A 15,398-nucleotide genomic window follows, 5' to 3' on the forward strand; every position below is an offset into this window, starting at 1 on the left:
TTTGTGCGAATTATGGATTGCAAGACGGCGCGTTGGGCCTCCAGTAATCAAACCCAAACCCAAACCATAAACATAAACATAAATAAATGCTCTTTTTCATGAGGTCAGTGTCACACTGTGGGTAAACTATCAGTCTTTATACACTCCATCCAACGCGGTGTCAGAGAAGCTACACTAATTCAACCAAGAGGGAAATAACATCACAAAGGTTCGTATTGTTCCATTTTGTCCTCCTCCCCTATCCCTTCAGATGAAATCCCAATGGAAAGGCCTGAGTTTTTACAGAGTCCAGCGTCTTATCTTGACTTCCTTCAGTTTAGCTCCGGAGCACAACAGAGACTCGCCAGACTCTGCTACTGTGTCTTTTCCTCTCAACATTCCCAAATCGCCAGCTATTCCAGATTCTCTACATGGGTGGAACGATCATCCCGGGAATCGCTGCTTTGTGGGAAAAAAAGAGTCGGGGGAGAAGGAAGGGAGGGGGAGAGATGGGGGGAAGAAAGAAAGAAAGAAAGAGTGAGAGAGAGAGAGGTCAGTCATGTGATTGCTGGGTTTCATCTGTCATCACAACAGTCATATAACAGAAATGTGCTCCAGCATCTGGCGAACAAAGACGACTCTCCCTCATTATCTCTTCATTCCGAGGCCCCCAAAATCAAAACATTTTTCTCCGCTGCGCCGCTAACTTGGCGCGCACCGACGGCATCATTCAACTTTTCACAGGCTTTTCTGAATAGCTTCATGCCAGAGCTGCCACTGTTAATTGTTAGCAGTTGCATTGTGTAAGCCCATTGTGCACTGTTGAGCATGATTCAAACGCTGCGACACAGAGACGCAGTGACGTGGGCTGACAGAGGTGATGAAATGACACGTGAACATTGAAATGGAAACCGTGAGCTTTATTCACATTTTTACCTTCTTCTATCATGCTCTCCCTTTAACTCGATCCACATCTCTACCACCTTACTCCCACCTCCCCATCACCCCTCACCCCCCTTCATTTTTACACAGAAGCCATCACAGGGAGGAATTTTTCATATAACATATTGGCTCCCTATTGATTTCCCTCTCTCTTCAATCTACTAATTCCCTGGTTATTTCCTAAGTGTCTCCAGCTCGTTGGGATTAACGGAATGGTGTGTGTGTGTGCCAGCATGTGTGTGTGTGTGTGTGTGTGTCTCAGTGTGATCAGTGCACAGTGGCCAATGGCCCTTTGGGTCACCGTGGTCAGGGCTCATCAACGCCGACAGAGGAAGTGAGGAAGTGCTTAGCTTGGGGCTCTGATAAAGATTCCCATCCATCATTTCTCTCTCTCAGGATCTCAACACCATACAACATCCTGCCCAGACGAACAGACCCTGCGCTGCATTCGATGGAAATGGGAGAGCAGAGTGACCCGTGGTGGCATAACAACCCCCCCCACCCCTCCCCACGACCCCTACAGAGACACCCACCGGAGCGCAGGCAGGAAGCAGGAAGTGAAAACAGGAAATGGAACACATGTGGCGTGGCGTGCTGTCTCTCTGACGAGCCAAGAGTGACGAATAAAACAGAAAAGAGAAGTAAGGGGAGGGCAGGATGAGCTGGTGGGGCAAATGAGCGGTGTGGGACAGTGTGGCGCGTAAAGAAGCAAGAAGGAGACAATTAACGTACTTCAGGAGAAGGCCAGGCCCTGCAGAGAGTTGTTTGATGAGTACTTGCTAGAGTCCACAAAAGACTGATCTACAGTGAGGAAGGAGAGTGGAGGGGTTCAAGGAGGGTAGGGATAGGAAAAACAGGGAGTGAGGAGGAGGAAGAAAAGGGAAGATCGGAGGAAGAAGTGGGAGTACAAGTGAAAAATTGTTATCATAAGGAGGTGTAGAAGAGCAGGATTAAAGCTTGATGAAGCGGTATCAACGTAAAAACAGTAGCTCTGAATGAATGATGCAGTTCACCAGCTTACCTTGCAGGCTGTTCCCATTACCGCTGGTGCACGTGGGGGGAGGGGAGTTCTGGGGTCGCACGACGGGGGCAAAGGCGCTCTTCTGCTTGACGGCGGCGGACACCATGTTGGCTGGGGAGAAGGAGAAGATGCCGGAGGAGCTGCTGCAGTTGGAGGGCAGGCTGGTCGACGAGGCCATGGTGGGGCTTGAGGGGACGACTGAGAGAAGAGAGACGGGTAGGAAAGGAGGGGTTAAGGGGGTCATAGGGAGCACGTCAGGGAAGAGGGACAGGGAGGAAAGATGATGATGGAGAGGGGAGAGACGAGGTTAGAGAGAGGGCCGAGGGCAAAGGACAGGCAGACGGGACGAACAGAAAGGGACTGGTCAATGAATGATGGCGGGGGGATGATATTTTGGACTCAGATCAACTGGCTCAGATACTTTTTGTTGTTAAGCAACCACCTGGTAAAGATATATTCCATAGCTAAGACAAAAATGAGTTTCGTTGGAAACTTGCACCGAAAGCACCCCGAAGCACTTTCCCCCTCTGATCAGTCTGTTTTGATGACTCATCGTGTTGCTCAAGGGATGCAACGGCTTGATAAGCATCTCCTCGCTAACTCGGGGGGTGCTGTTCACGTAATATGTTTTCGGGGCAAACAAGGCTCTCACCTTCATCACAGATAATCATGCAAGAGATTTCACTAAAGACCCAGAGCAAAATCCAACACATGAGCTGATAACATCTGCTTGACAATAATCACTGCTTCTTTGTGTTTTCAGCGCTATCTCATTCATTGCATCGGTGCCTTTGCAACACTTTTATTCGTAGAAGCTCGGTGACATAGTCACAGGGCGAGATAATGTAGCTGGCTAGTTTATATTAAAAAAAAGAGCCATATTTTAGTGCAAAAAGAAAGATCTGCTCAGTTGCAAATGAGACAATACGTTTATTTGTGTTTTTATGTAACATACAGACTATTGACTGTAAACCATATATGTGTTGTGGAGAAGTTGATATTCAGCATAATAAATGTAAAAAATAATTAATAAATAATAACTTCCTCCATTTTGGATCATGTATTATGTTCAGCAATGTCAAATCGGCGTGCAATTTTTCAGGGAAATTCAAGGGTTAAAGTTCCACAAAAGTCCACTGATTGATTTCTCAATTAAATTTTGCTGTTTTAAATTATGGTGCGACCAGGCCTTAAGGCTTTACATCTGTTAAAGTCACATCATTACTAGAGCTCTGTATTATATTTTGTGAAGATTTACCACATAAAACAGCTCAGTATAAAAGAGAAGCTTAAAGCTGAAATTTTGTGAATTTTTTTCTCGATACTTAAGCTTTACAAGATAGCTATTAGCTGGATTTTGGGCGGGAGACTCATCCACAGGCAAAAATGACAAGAAGGTTATCTTCACAACCCAAATCCAGTCTCCCTCTGACATCATCCCATCCATCCTCCTGGGTGTGTCTTTTGTCTGCTAATACACTAAGAGCATTTTCCCCCTCAGTGATTTTACAATCAACCGAGTCGTATTTCACCTGCCCTCTGATATCTGCTTCTGCCTTTATTGTTGTTATTATCCAACACTTAGCTTTTATAGCTCTTCCTGACAAATCCTCGCAATAAAGTCATAATCCATTTATGAAGGGGCCTAACTAATCAATTAATGAAAATTGGACCTACAAAGGCAGGCCGAGGGGCCATTGATTGAAAGTGTCTGTGTGGGGCCGATGAGCCTGTTAAAATACTTGTTAACACCCAGGAATCAAAGAGCTGAAATGGAATTGCTTCTCTAGCAATTAGTTTATTGATTTAATCAAGGGTCTTTAATGTAGAGGGTGGATGTGTGTGTGTGTGTGTGTGTGTGTGTGTGTGTGTGTGTGTGTGTGTGTGTGTGTGTGTGTGTGTGTGTGCAGAGGTGGTGGTGGGGGGTGTCGGGGGTGGGTGCTAGGTGATCTAATCCCCCTGGCCAATAAAGTGGGGATTTGCGTTTGACTCTGTTCTTAAAGAAACAGATGAGCCAGCTGAACTGCACGACTTCCCCCCTTGTGTGTCACACACCCCTCTCTCAGTTCCTGTCAAACGCGTATTCTTTCTATGTTCAAAAGGCTCAGACTCAATCTTTTCACTTTCCACCCCTTGATTTTGTCATCATTCCCTCTTTGTTTCAGGTCCAGGATGTGGTGTATTTACTCACTAGCATAGGGCGAGTTGCCGGCAGATCCATTGAGGAAGTTGGGCGAGTTGCCCAAGGTTGCCATGCCAGAGTTAGCGTAGCCATTCATGCTAGTGGAGTTGTAGCCACTCTGCTGGGGAGTTGAGCTGGGGACATAGCCATGAGGGGACACACTGCTCGTATTCCTATTGAAACCTAGGGTCAGCGAGAGAAAATGAGATGGAGAGAGAATAGGTGTTAGGGGTATAGCAGATGGCAGACAAAACAAAACGAGAACGTGCAGCGCTGCCAAATACTCTTTCCCCCACGCGGCTAATGGACATCGCAATATGAGCCAATGGAAATTCTCGAAAACTCTTAAGACAGCATATGGCCAAGCGAGAAAGCAATGAACAGAGCGGAGGAAGAGTGATACGGGAGGGAACTCGCCGCAATCCAACTACTAAAACAAGAGGCCTTTAACCTGACTGGCTCCTCTCCAAAATTAGATCAATTGATAAGGCAATTAACACTAAAAGGCCTCTGCAGCTCTCCTGTAATTTATAAAGAATGAAGCCAGTATTCCTGACAGGACCTTTCTCTCCTTTATGCTCCACAGGGGCAGCGAACAGAAAGGGGGACAAGATGGAAAGGAGACTATAAATATCCACCTCAGTCCCAATGCGCTGACACGGGAGAAAAAAGAAGAAAAAAAACAGCTGGAATTGAACATCAGGAATTTCTGCTCTCTAGTGCTACACGGGCTGCACTTCTCTACCGTAGAAGCCTCCTTCTTCATAATTAGGTACCACCAATTCCCATTCCTCATCTGTTATGAGTTGGAAACTGCAGGCCAGAAGTCTAACAGCTGATATCTGTTGTTTTCTTCACATCTGAGCATGTTACCAGATGAAGATGAAGGACATGGGAAGCTCATTGGAAGTATTGAGACATATCCAGAGGCTGGTCCATCCGCTCTGCTCTCCTTCCCCTGATACATGTGATGAATCACCACTGACTGCGCCCACATCTCTCTCTGTCAGACAGGGGCCGACCCCAGTCTAATATACACACCCCTAGGACCCACTCATATTTCTCCATCGTACTCCAACCATGGCTTTCTTTTTCTCCATTCTTCACTCTCTTGCCCTCCTTCTTTCCATGCCTCCTCCTCTTCCTTCTCCTCCTCCTTTTTTTCAGAATCTTCCTGGTTCGTTCCACAATCTTAAATCATCTCTGAATTTCCCACATGAAAAATAAACCCCTCCTATCGCACTTCTCATCTTCATTATCCATACCGCCACCACACTTCCCATGATAATAGACTTTAATTGTTTCCTGTTGGCTTTGCTCACCCTGATTGGCCGTTTGTGCCACCTCTGACCCACTGAAGGAGTTTACGGCCATCATGCCAGCGTGGACGGAGCCGCTGCCAAGGCCGGACAGCTGGTTGTGCCCTCGTGGCACTGTTGTGTAGAGGGCCTCTGCGATATCTGCTGCTCGTTTCAGAATCATCTCCTAACAATGGGAGGAAAAAAACAAAACAAAAACTGTGGTCAACAACAGAGGCAGCAGAGAAGAGAAGAAAGAGAAGAGACGAGAAAATAAGCCCTTGATGCAGGCTTCATGGTCTCACAAGAATTCTAGATATTGCGCATGTAAACCTAGACGGCTAAGTGTTTTTTATCCGTGGTCACTGGGAGTGGTGGGATTGGTTCCAGTAAATGGATGAAATGCCTCATTAACAGACTCATCAAATCTTCAGCCTGCCTCTTCCTTCCAGTCGTAATCCCACTTCTCCTTCTCCTCCTCCTCGTCTGCTTTCTATCCTCTTCCTATTCTCCTCCCTCTATATTCAGTTCTCATTGTACATCTCCTCTTTTCCTCCTCAACACACGAGCTGACAGAAAGCCCTGACCTATACCTACATTATGTGTGTGTGTGTGTGTGTGTGTGTGTGTGTGTGTGTGTGTGTGTGTGTGTGTGTGTGTGTGTCTGTGTTTGTTGGTCCCGGATCGTGCATGAACACAGCAGGAGGCTGCCGGGCCAGCGGTGACACCGCCTTTGATGCTGCGAGTGGTCCGAACCACAAACATAATTTGAGGCAAAGATATTGATGTTTGTGTTTGGTGCTGATGTGAGTGTTTACCTGGTTATTGTGAGGCATCCCGTACAAGGCCTCCACCAGGTCTGCTGCTCTCTTTAAGATCACCTCCTACAATAAAGTGCAAGAAAGGAGAAGGGGATTGATCACGAGTGCGACGGCTCAAAGAGTTCAGTCACTTTTATTACATTTCACGTCTTAGGTTATGCTGTGAATGCAGAACAGAGTGAGCAAGAGAGGAAGGAGGCAGACAGAGGAAGAGAAATGGGGCTGTCCTGGCACTTTGTTACGAGCCGGGCAGTTTGGGAGAGCAGAGGTAAGATACTGTTATCTGTGAATAAAACATGAGCCTGTATCTCTCTATCAGTCAGCTGTCTTCTACGTCTTCTCCACCCTACTGTCATGAATCTACGACACATGACCACACATCAATCTCATTTAACACAACATATCATCAGGTCGACGGCTACACAAGTCCCCTCGTCAGCGGGGATGCGCCCGTCTCCTGCCCTGAATTAACCCTGGTAATGATCCAAGTGAATAGCCCCGCATCCACTTTGTGTGATAAATGTCGAACATCATTGCTCAGGTGAAAACCGGCGAGTGGTATTTCCCACATCAAACATTTATCCTTCCGTAGCGTTTGCTGGTTCTCCGCGCTCGTTTTCTACCGCTTACCCTTCTTTCTATCCTCACTATTCTTTTCCCTCCCTGAGTGTATGAGTGTGTGACTCCAGGCAGTCGTTATATGTGTGTGATGTAGACACCTACAGCCCTACGAAACCCTTTTTAAAAGTTAATGTGCCGGGGCCAGGATATATGCTGGAGGCGCGACAACCAGAAAATTGCAGCCCCCTCCCCTTCAACCTTCCCCTCATTTCTTTCTCTCCCTCCCTCTCCTCCACTCGCGCACACACACGCTGTGCGCTATACCCTCCTGAGTGTATCCCTCGCTGTGAACAAGCCCCGGAGCATGTGTGCTCTCTGTTCCGTGACACACCGCCTTTCAATCAGACCTCATATCACACACACACACGGGCGTAACCGCACACTCAGCCACGCACATGTGGAGGCTGTCGAGCACGCCCAGGACATGACGAGAGGGTCAGCAAAGCAATAAAGATTGTAGAGCGCTGTCCGAGGTGCTAAATTCACTCAATAATGGGAGCGCTGCCTCTGTGTTAACCTCCCATTACTAGCACTATCTGGGGGAGGCAGAAAGGGAGGCAGGGGGAGGAGGGGGGAGAGACGCAAAGAGGGGAGACCGGAGAGGAGGCCTGCTCTGTTTGATTGAGAGATGTAGAGGCCCTAGGAAGGTAAGTGGTTCTTTAGTATGTATGCGCCGCTCCTCGCTTCCTTCTCTCTGCTTTTCCTCGACGCCCCATGCCTCCCAGGGATTGCCAGATAGGTAGATGGATGGATGAAGGGAGGGACCGAGGGGAGAGGGAGAGGGAGGAGGAGGAAGAGGAAGAGAGGGAGGAGGGGGGAAATGAGGGAAGTGTGGAGCATTAGGACACAAACAGATCCGCAGCTGGAGTGTAACGATGTTCAGGGAGGACACGTGAACCTCAGTCACTCCATCTAAAAAATGTTTTTTGTTTTTTTGCTTCTCTCGTTCAGACCTCCTGTCTGTCTGTGCATCGCTGTCTCTAATCTCCTCTCTCCTCTCTTCACCTGCGTCTCCAAACTACTTTCTCTTTTCGTCTCTTCGTCTCTCTCCCATTCTCTCTATTAATCACTCTCTCGTGGTCCTGTGCCCTGTCTGTACCTATCAGTCTCTCGTTAGCAAAGGGATCTGTCCAGTAGCTAAACGCGATTAGGCAGCGCTCCAGAGTCGTTCTGATAAACAGATAAATGTGGTTAGCGCCGCGCTGCCTCCCTAGCTCTGCTGCTGTAAGGGGAGACCATTTCCTGGGCGCAGGGTCTCTTCCCGTAAAGTCAGGCCCACAGAGACGTCAACAGGAAGGGGAACCTGATCCAGAGCAGAGTCTGGCCTCGTCTGGCAGGAGCGGTCACTCATTAGCCGGCCCCAGACCCCCAGCTCCACCACAGCCTTAGCTAAACACCCTGCAGTCTGGCTGTGCCTGAGCTGCATACTCTCTGACTGCCTGACTATTAGCTACAGCACAGTATGTGGGCTGTGTTCAGCTGGACACTGGATCATTACCACAACATACAGAGATGGAACAGGAATTGGCAGATATCCCACTCAATGTGTGTTTGGGCTCATTAAGAGCCCCCTCGAAAAAGGTGCCACTAGAACAGAATACATTATATTCCCAATCAATTTCATCTCGATTAAAAATTGACTGAAGAACAGCCACAAAGAGGCAATTGCCAAGGTGACCATGAATGGACATTTGTAGCACGAGAAGTTGCCAGTGGATGCCCCCTCTCTTGCCCCCCTCTCTGATGATTGAGGCCAACAGTTGAGAGAAGTGCGGTCAACAAACTGTTATTGCCTCAATAAAGGCACCAATCAATAGAGCTGAAATGAACAACCGGGCTCGCCAGCTACCGCTGTTCATTTAGAAGAGGAGTAGACACCATGGAGCGATGGAGGAAGAGGAGGAGAGGAGAAAAGATGGATGGATACAAAGATATTTAGAAGGATACAGGGGGTTGATAGGCTAAAGACCAGAACTCACTCGGACAAGTCTTGTATCCACCAGACATGACACACAGCGAGGACAAGTGATTTCTCTATCTTCCTTCTGCATCTACCTGAGCTCTCCATCTCTGCCTCATGGTGACTTCCATCCACTGAGTGTGTGTGTGTGTGTATGTGTGTGTGTGCATGCACAGCCACAAAGAAGTGTGTGTGTGCTGGTTTGTGTATGTGCGCGCTGGAAGTAATAAAGTCCACCCGGGGTTGACTTCGATCCACTGACCCAGCAGGAGGTAAGACTGGACAGCTATGATGGATCACCTAACCTGCTTCTGCCTCTCTCTTCCTCTCTCTCTCCCCTCAACCTCCTTTCCTCGCTCTCTCCCTCTTTTCCTCCCTCCATCCATCCCTTTCCTCTCCCACTTTGCCAGTCTAAATGACCTTATACTCAGTGGAAGGATGAATAGAGTTGCTTGTGCGTTTCGCTGCGCAAATAAAGTGTTTGTTTGAGCAGAAAATGACCATGAACGTATGATAAAATGTTAATGTGCGTACTGCATCAGACATGTATGGCTCACTGTCTGTACAGCACACAGTCATTCCTCTGTATGTGAGGTCATGCTGCCCTTGTGCCATGTCTTTTCATACATGCTATGAAACTCTAGCAGTTGTCAATACGTATCTGTGTTACCAAGACAAATTCCTCGAAAATAATTGCATGTGGCAACCAGCATGAGCACAGACACATGAGAGGAGAGGACAGGAGTGGAGGTGCTGTACCTTGGGTAATCTCTCTTGGTCTCCGGGGTGTCTGGGGATGACCTTCTGTAACCTCTGGAAGCCGTAGTCTATGGTTGGCTCGTTCAGCGCTAAGCACAAACAGAAAGAGAAAAATAACTTTTAATGCTTGATCCTTAGTGATGAAAACACCTACTGTTCAACGGCAACTGAGAGATAGAGCGGGAGGAACGAGTCTACGGGAGAAACGACTGAATTAAGCACGGTTTTACACGAGTATTTCAACATTAAACTAAACACGCTGAAAATGTGGGTGTTCTCTATTAAGTCTGGTGTGTGTCTTTGTTTTCCTGTGATGTAATGAATCTCTCTTTGTCGCCTGCTTTGGTGGTTAATAAAAAGACTGTCAGGAATCAGGCAGAGTGTGTGCGGGTGTGTGTGTGTGTGTGTGTGTGTGTGTGTGTGTGTGTGTCCTGTGGTCTTGCGTTGATCAGCGACTAATATAAGCAATTACAGAAACTGGTTCCAATATAACAAAGGCTTGATCGCTCCGGGGAACAAGCTAACACACACACACACACACACACACACACACACACACACACACACACACACACACACACACACACACACACATACTGACAGTCGCAAACACTCACACACATACACGCACACACACACACACGCACACGCGCACACGCACACGCACACACACACACACACACACACACACACACACACACACACAGTCAGATGATGATCCAGGCAGCAGGGAGAAAGCACTCTCTCGGCATGCTGTGGTCGTGCTACGGTAATTGAATATGAGAAGATTTACCATGAATATTTAAACATTAGAATAAATACAATGAAGATCTGAGGCTTATAGTACAAACACTTCAGAGGAGGATTGTTGGATAAGTGCTTTCTCCACATAATTCATTCCTAATGTACTCTCTCTCTCTCTCTCTCTCTCTACTGTCTTTCACCCCCCTGTGTCTCTTTGTGAGTCAATGCATATACATAGATAACAGTCTTGTCTACTTTTTCTGGGCTACAACCTATAAGATGCTGCTCCTACACAGAGTCTGTGGCTTCAACATGTGTGTTTGTGCTTCTATGTGTGTAAAAACGGAAAGGAAAGGAGCCATTGTGCGTGTAGATTGCCTGTATGTGTCTGTGCCGTCCGTCTGTTTCCCCTGTGGCTCGCAGCTTGGACGTTTCCTGAGGGCTGATGCCCTGCTCGCCTCACATCTGAGCAGCCAGGCTGACTAGGCGGCCCCCAGAAAAAGGCCCCTAGAGGCTATGAGTACAAGCTGTCCTGCTGGACCTCTAGTGACTTCACCATGGCTCCTCCTGAGCCGCTCGCTCGAAACACACAGACCAAAAGAGAGCAAAGGAGAGAGGATCGGTGTTGCTCTGTTTTGGCAACACAGACACATTTGGACAGCTCTCCCAGTGGACCGTTCCAGTAATCCATAAGAGTGAGAGAAAGGAAAGGTGAATAGCTCGAAGCAAAGACAGAACAGAGGGGACAAAGTAGACACGGCAGAGGCAGGCTCAACTTCTGAGGAATGACACGCATTACAGGCCAGCTGGCCCGCTGATAAAATAAGCCAAAACAATGAGACGATCACATGCAACAAATAAACTATGAATTATTTCTGAGGACAAATATTTGACATTACTTCCCCATTCTCTGATCTCGCTAAAGCCTTAAGGAGGATTTGCCCTGGATTAGGCCCGCAGTCTGAGGAGGGGATTGTTCCACACAACATCCTCTCTTTCGTCTCAAAGGCTTTTGTTTTTATGATGAATTTTTTATCAGTTCTCCACAATGTGCCAAATGAGCCACGAGTGAACAATAGCATAAAAACCCCAAGACATACACAGATACCCCCTATTACAAATAAAGAGACAATTTTGGTAATTGACAGTGGAAGTGATATTATCTGCTCATTTTCAAGGACCATAAACCAGAGGAGGAGTTTGTGGGGGACAATGCGCACCACTAACTACCTGGCTGTGTCTCTTTGGGGATTAACTTGACATTTTATGCTCCTATATCTCTGCTCAATATCTCACATTTCGCAACAGGAATTAGCGCTGGAAGAAAAACAACCTCTCCTGCCTCGAAAGAGTAGTGTCGTGCCGGTACATTCCAGGATTCAAAGCACACTTTCCTTTACAGGTATATTTATAATCCTTAGCTGTCGCTCTCCAGAAGAGCAAATCAAAGCCAGTAAAACATAACTGCCATAAATAAATGAATAGATGAGCAACAGCCATGGACTGAAGGGATTCACCTAGCAATCACCCACATCAGATCAGATCAATGCTCATGGAAATTTCATGAAGCCTAGAATCCACACCGCTTCATATTTCACTATAATAACCAACAGAGCCGCAGGGGGAGTGTGTATGAAGGGGTGAGGGGAGGAGGAGGCGAGGGTGAAGGGGTTTTGGACGTATGAGCTTTGGGGGAGGAATAAGAGGGGGGGCCGGGGGGCAAAGAGTAGGAGGTGGTTGTTGGTGGTTGGTGGTGGTGGGTGGGGGTGAGGGGGGATTGAGAGGTCAGCACGTTGGAGTCGTCCTGGAAACACACGGGAGGAGGAGGAGGAGGGGAAACTACCGTAAGTGTCCAGTCGCCCTGTCTCCTTCTCCTCCAGTCACAGCACTGTGTGTGAGTGGGTATGGTACTTGCAGGGTTAGGTAATTGGCTCTGAGGCTTGATGTTAACACCTTAACAGGCCCTCAGACAGTGGGTAAGGAGCTGATCATATCACAACCCTCTGTTTCTCTCTCTCCTTCTCACTATCTGCTCCTTCGACCCCCCCCCCCCTCCCATCCCTCCCCCTCCCTTTTTCCCTCCCCTCTGCAGTCTCCAGTGCTCAGGTGTGATCTCATAAGCGCTGCCTTGCGATCGATGCCGCCAGTGGCAGGGGGTTCAATAGCCCTGAATTACGGCTTCATTTCTCCCCCCGCCACTCCCACCCCACCCCTCACACAGATGAGAGCTTCCTCCCCCCCATCACCACCACACACACACACACATGCACACCTATATATACACAACACCCTCACCGACTACTCACAATCCAGATCAATACCTTACAATCTAATTTTTATCCATTTTTCCATAAACCACGAGATTGCGTTTATTTGCAGAATCCGACAAGCTAAATAAAGCATCGCTTGAACATGTCAGGGAGACTAATGCATGGCTGGAAATTCATACGCAGAAAACAGATGAGTAGAGCTTTTTGCTCCGAAAGGAAGGGAGAGGTTGAGGCTGTGGAAGAAGGAGAGGGAGGAGAGGATGGAGGGAAGGAGGAGGAGGAGGGGGGCGCTAAGAGATTCTACAAATCAATGGAGGTGTGGATGCTACAACCTAAGCTCTAATTATCTGTTGCAAAAAGTGCACGTCGACAGTTAACAATACATGACAGCACGGCTTCTCACTGGGAGAATGCAGATTCTGGGAATCTGGAGGAAAACATGTGCACTTGAATTAAGATATAGGAAAACATAAGAAATCATTCCCCCGGTGAACGCCGCTCATTTCAGCGGGGTGTAAAATAATCTTCGTTCGAAATTCATTTACATCATCATCATGGACCAGATGCTCCTATAATAAGAACGGAGCGCGCTAAAGAGCGAAGACAAGCCACATGGTGCAGAAAATTAATCTCAATCTCAAATAGAGGTGTGAATGTCCTCACTGTTAAGACTGTGTGCAGTAAATGTGAATGTGTGCAGCTATCTCAACTGGCTCTGTCTCCAGCTGGAGACCAGCCGTTTTAATCAACAGCAGGCCTCCACCCAAGCTCAATAAAAGACAGCATTCACAAATAGAAGCAGGACGAGTAATTGACCAGCTCGTGGCTGCACCCCACTTTTATTGCCAGATGACTATATGCTGCATTTGTGTGTGTAATGTGTGAATGTGCTTGAGTGTAGGCGTAGGCGTATGGACATATGCATATGAACGTAGAATATGTTACCGACAGATCTTTACACTGATTCTGCAAATTGCACTAACATCATGACGTCCACACACACAATGTATGTGAACAGCTTAATTCGAGCTAAAATAAATCTTAACTTTATAGAGGATGTTCATGATTACAACACTTACTGTGGCATCATCTGAGTTTCACTCCAACGTCTTTGAATAGAATGACAGACAACTGACAGTCCTTCCACCACTCCTAAAACTAATTTGGAGCACAGAGGCTGGCGGAGAGAGACGGAGAGAGATTTCAGCAGCGTCCCGGCGGGTTTAAATTCTGCTCTTGACTTTTGTCTTTTACCTCACTTTTCCTGCTACTCCTCACAGCACCTGAGTGATGTTTCCTACACACCTAATCTGCACTCAGTGCTGAAAACCCCCCCTAATGTTTGTGCGTGCGTGTGTGCAAATGCGTGTTGGTGCGCACGGTGCCGGCCTTAATGTGAGCCGGCAGAGCCTTTTAATATCAGCCGAAGCTGTAGAGGAAGCACTAAGCAGACAAGGCTGCATACTGAGGAGGGAGGGATTGCCTTTTGAACGACAAGGGTGATTCATCAACTCCCCCAATCTATGGCCAGTATCCCTGTGTCACACACACACACACACAAGCGCACACACGAATCCTGGTGGCAGAGAGTATTATCACTCTATATTGCATGGAGAAAAGAAAAGGTAGAGCATCTCTGATGAATGTTACAAAGACAGCAATCCAGTAAAAGGTGATACACAACCAAACATGGAGACGCATTTGTTCAGGGGAGACGGCGGAGAGGGGGGTGGGCAATGACCTGATAATGAGAGGGAGAGACTGAAGGAGGGAGAGAGGGAGAGAAAGGGAGATTAGGGAGAGCTCTCAGCCCCAGAGGTGGGTAAGGCAGAGGGCAGAGAGGGGAACAGAAGGGGGATAAGGGGATAAAAAGACAGAGGAAGAGTAGAGAATAAAAAAAGAAAAAACATTCTTTTATTCTTATCAGTAGAGAGCTTAATTGCCTTTGATGAGTCTAATTGGAGCTTTCTGAAGTCTAATGGCAGAGGAGTCCTCAGAGACGGCAGAGGACACATTACTGTAATAGCTTCTCTCCGTATCTCCTATGCACCAAAAGTCCGCTACTTGTCTCCTCTGTCCTGAACTATGGCGGAAATTTTTCCATTCAGCGCCGGCTGGTTGTGGAGTATCAATGATCATGCAGAGGAGGATGGAGGAGGGTAAACCTATAGATGGGTTATGTGTGTGTGTGTGTTTGCAAAGTAGCGGTAGCAGCAGTATTGGGTATGTGTTGACTTAATTAGGTCTGTGAGCTGCTCGCTTTCCTCTCCTCAGCTGAAGTTGATTAGCAATGCCAGCTGTCCCCAATGTAATTCAGTGTGCACATGTGTGTGTGTGTGTGTGATCGTGCGGGCACATGTAATATATGAGTATATGCATGTCTGTGAGTGTGGGGCTGTGTTGATGTGTGTGTGTGTGTGTGTGTGTGTGTGTGTGTGTGTGTGCACGCAGGCTGCCAGCTGCCACGCAGTGCTGCCAATCCTCCATGATTAGTACCCACTGGCAACTGGGCTCAAACTGGTGCCAAACAGACCCAGGAGGGCAACATGGCCCATGGTAATCCTCCATCCTTCTCCTCTCCCTCCTTTCTCATCCACCTCTCTCCACTCTCATCAATTGCTTTTTTTAATGCTCAACATTCTCTGCTCATCCCCTTCGTTTGTTCTCTGCCTCTCATTCAAGATGCCAAAACGTGAGCAGGTTCCTCCTCGCTCAGGGAACGTGAAACGCCAAAAAGGGCAGATAGAGGAGCTGAGGGAGAGGTACAAATACCCACTGAGGGTGCAGAGCAGTGGCTGAAG

General features: G+C 47.6%; 1 protein-coding gene across 6 annotated transcripts in view; it reads right to left on the reverse strand.

Annotated features, from left to right (window-relative positions):
* Nucleotides 1-238: 238 nt before the first annotated feature.
* Nucleotides 239-15,398, reverse strand: part of LOC306746264 (transcription factor COE1) — a gene marked incomplete at both ends in the record, with an annotated part of 50,900 nt that continues 35,740 nt past the window's right edge. For 2 of the 6 annotated variants that reach the window (XM_079229155.1, XM_079229154.1), the window contains 6 exons: nt 239-438; nt 1,943-2,140; nt 4,134-4,307; nt 5,447-5,609; nt 6,241-6,306; nt 9,584-9,672. In XM_079229155.1, coding sequence (XP_079085281.1) covers nt 407-438; nt 1,943-2,140; nt 4,134-4,307; nt 5,447-5,609; nt 6,241-6,306; nt 9,584-9,672 — 722 coding nt within the window. Of the gene's footprint in view, nt 439-1,654; nt 1,723-1,934; nt 2,141-4,133; nt 4,308-5,446; nt 5,610-6,240; nt 6,307-9,583; nt 9,673-15,398 lie in introns of those variants that run through there. The other 4 variants (XM_079229153.1, XM_079229152.1, XM_079229157.1 and 1 more) reach the window with 4 other exon arrangements.

The sequence above is a fragment of the Taurulus bubalis genome, assembly GCF_910589615.1.
Source record: "Taurulus bubalis genome assembly, chromosome: 13".
In the NCBI taxonomy this organism is placed as follows: Eukaryota; Metazoa; Chordata; class Actinopteri; order Perciformes; family Cottidae; genus Taurulus; species Taurulus bubalis.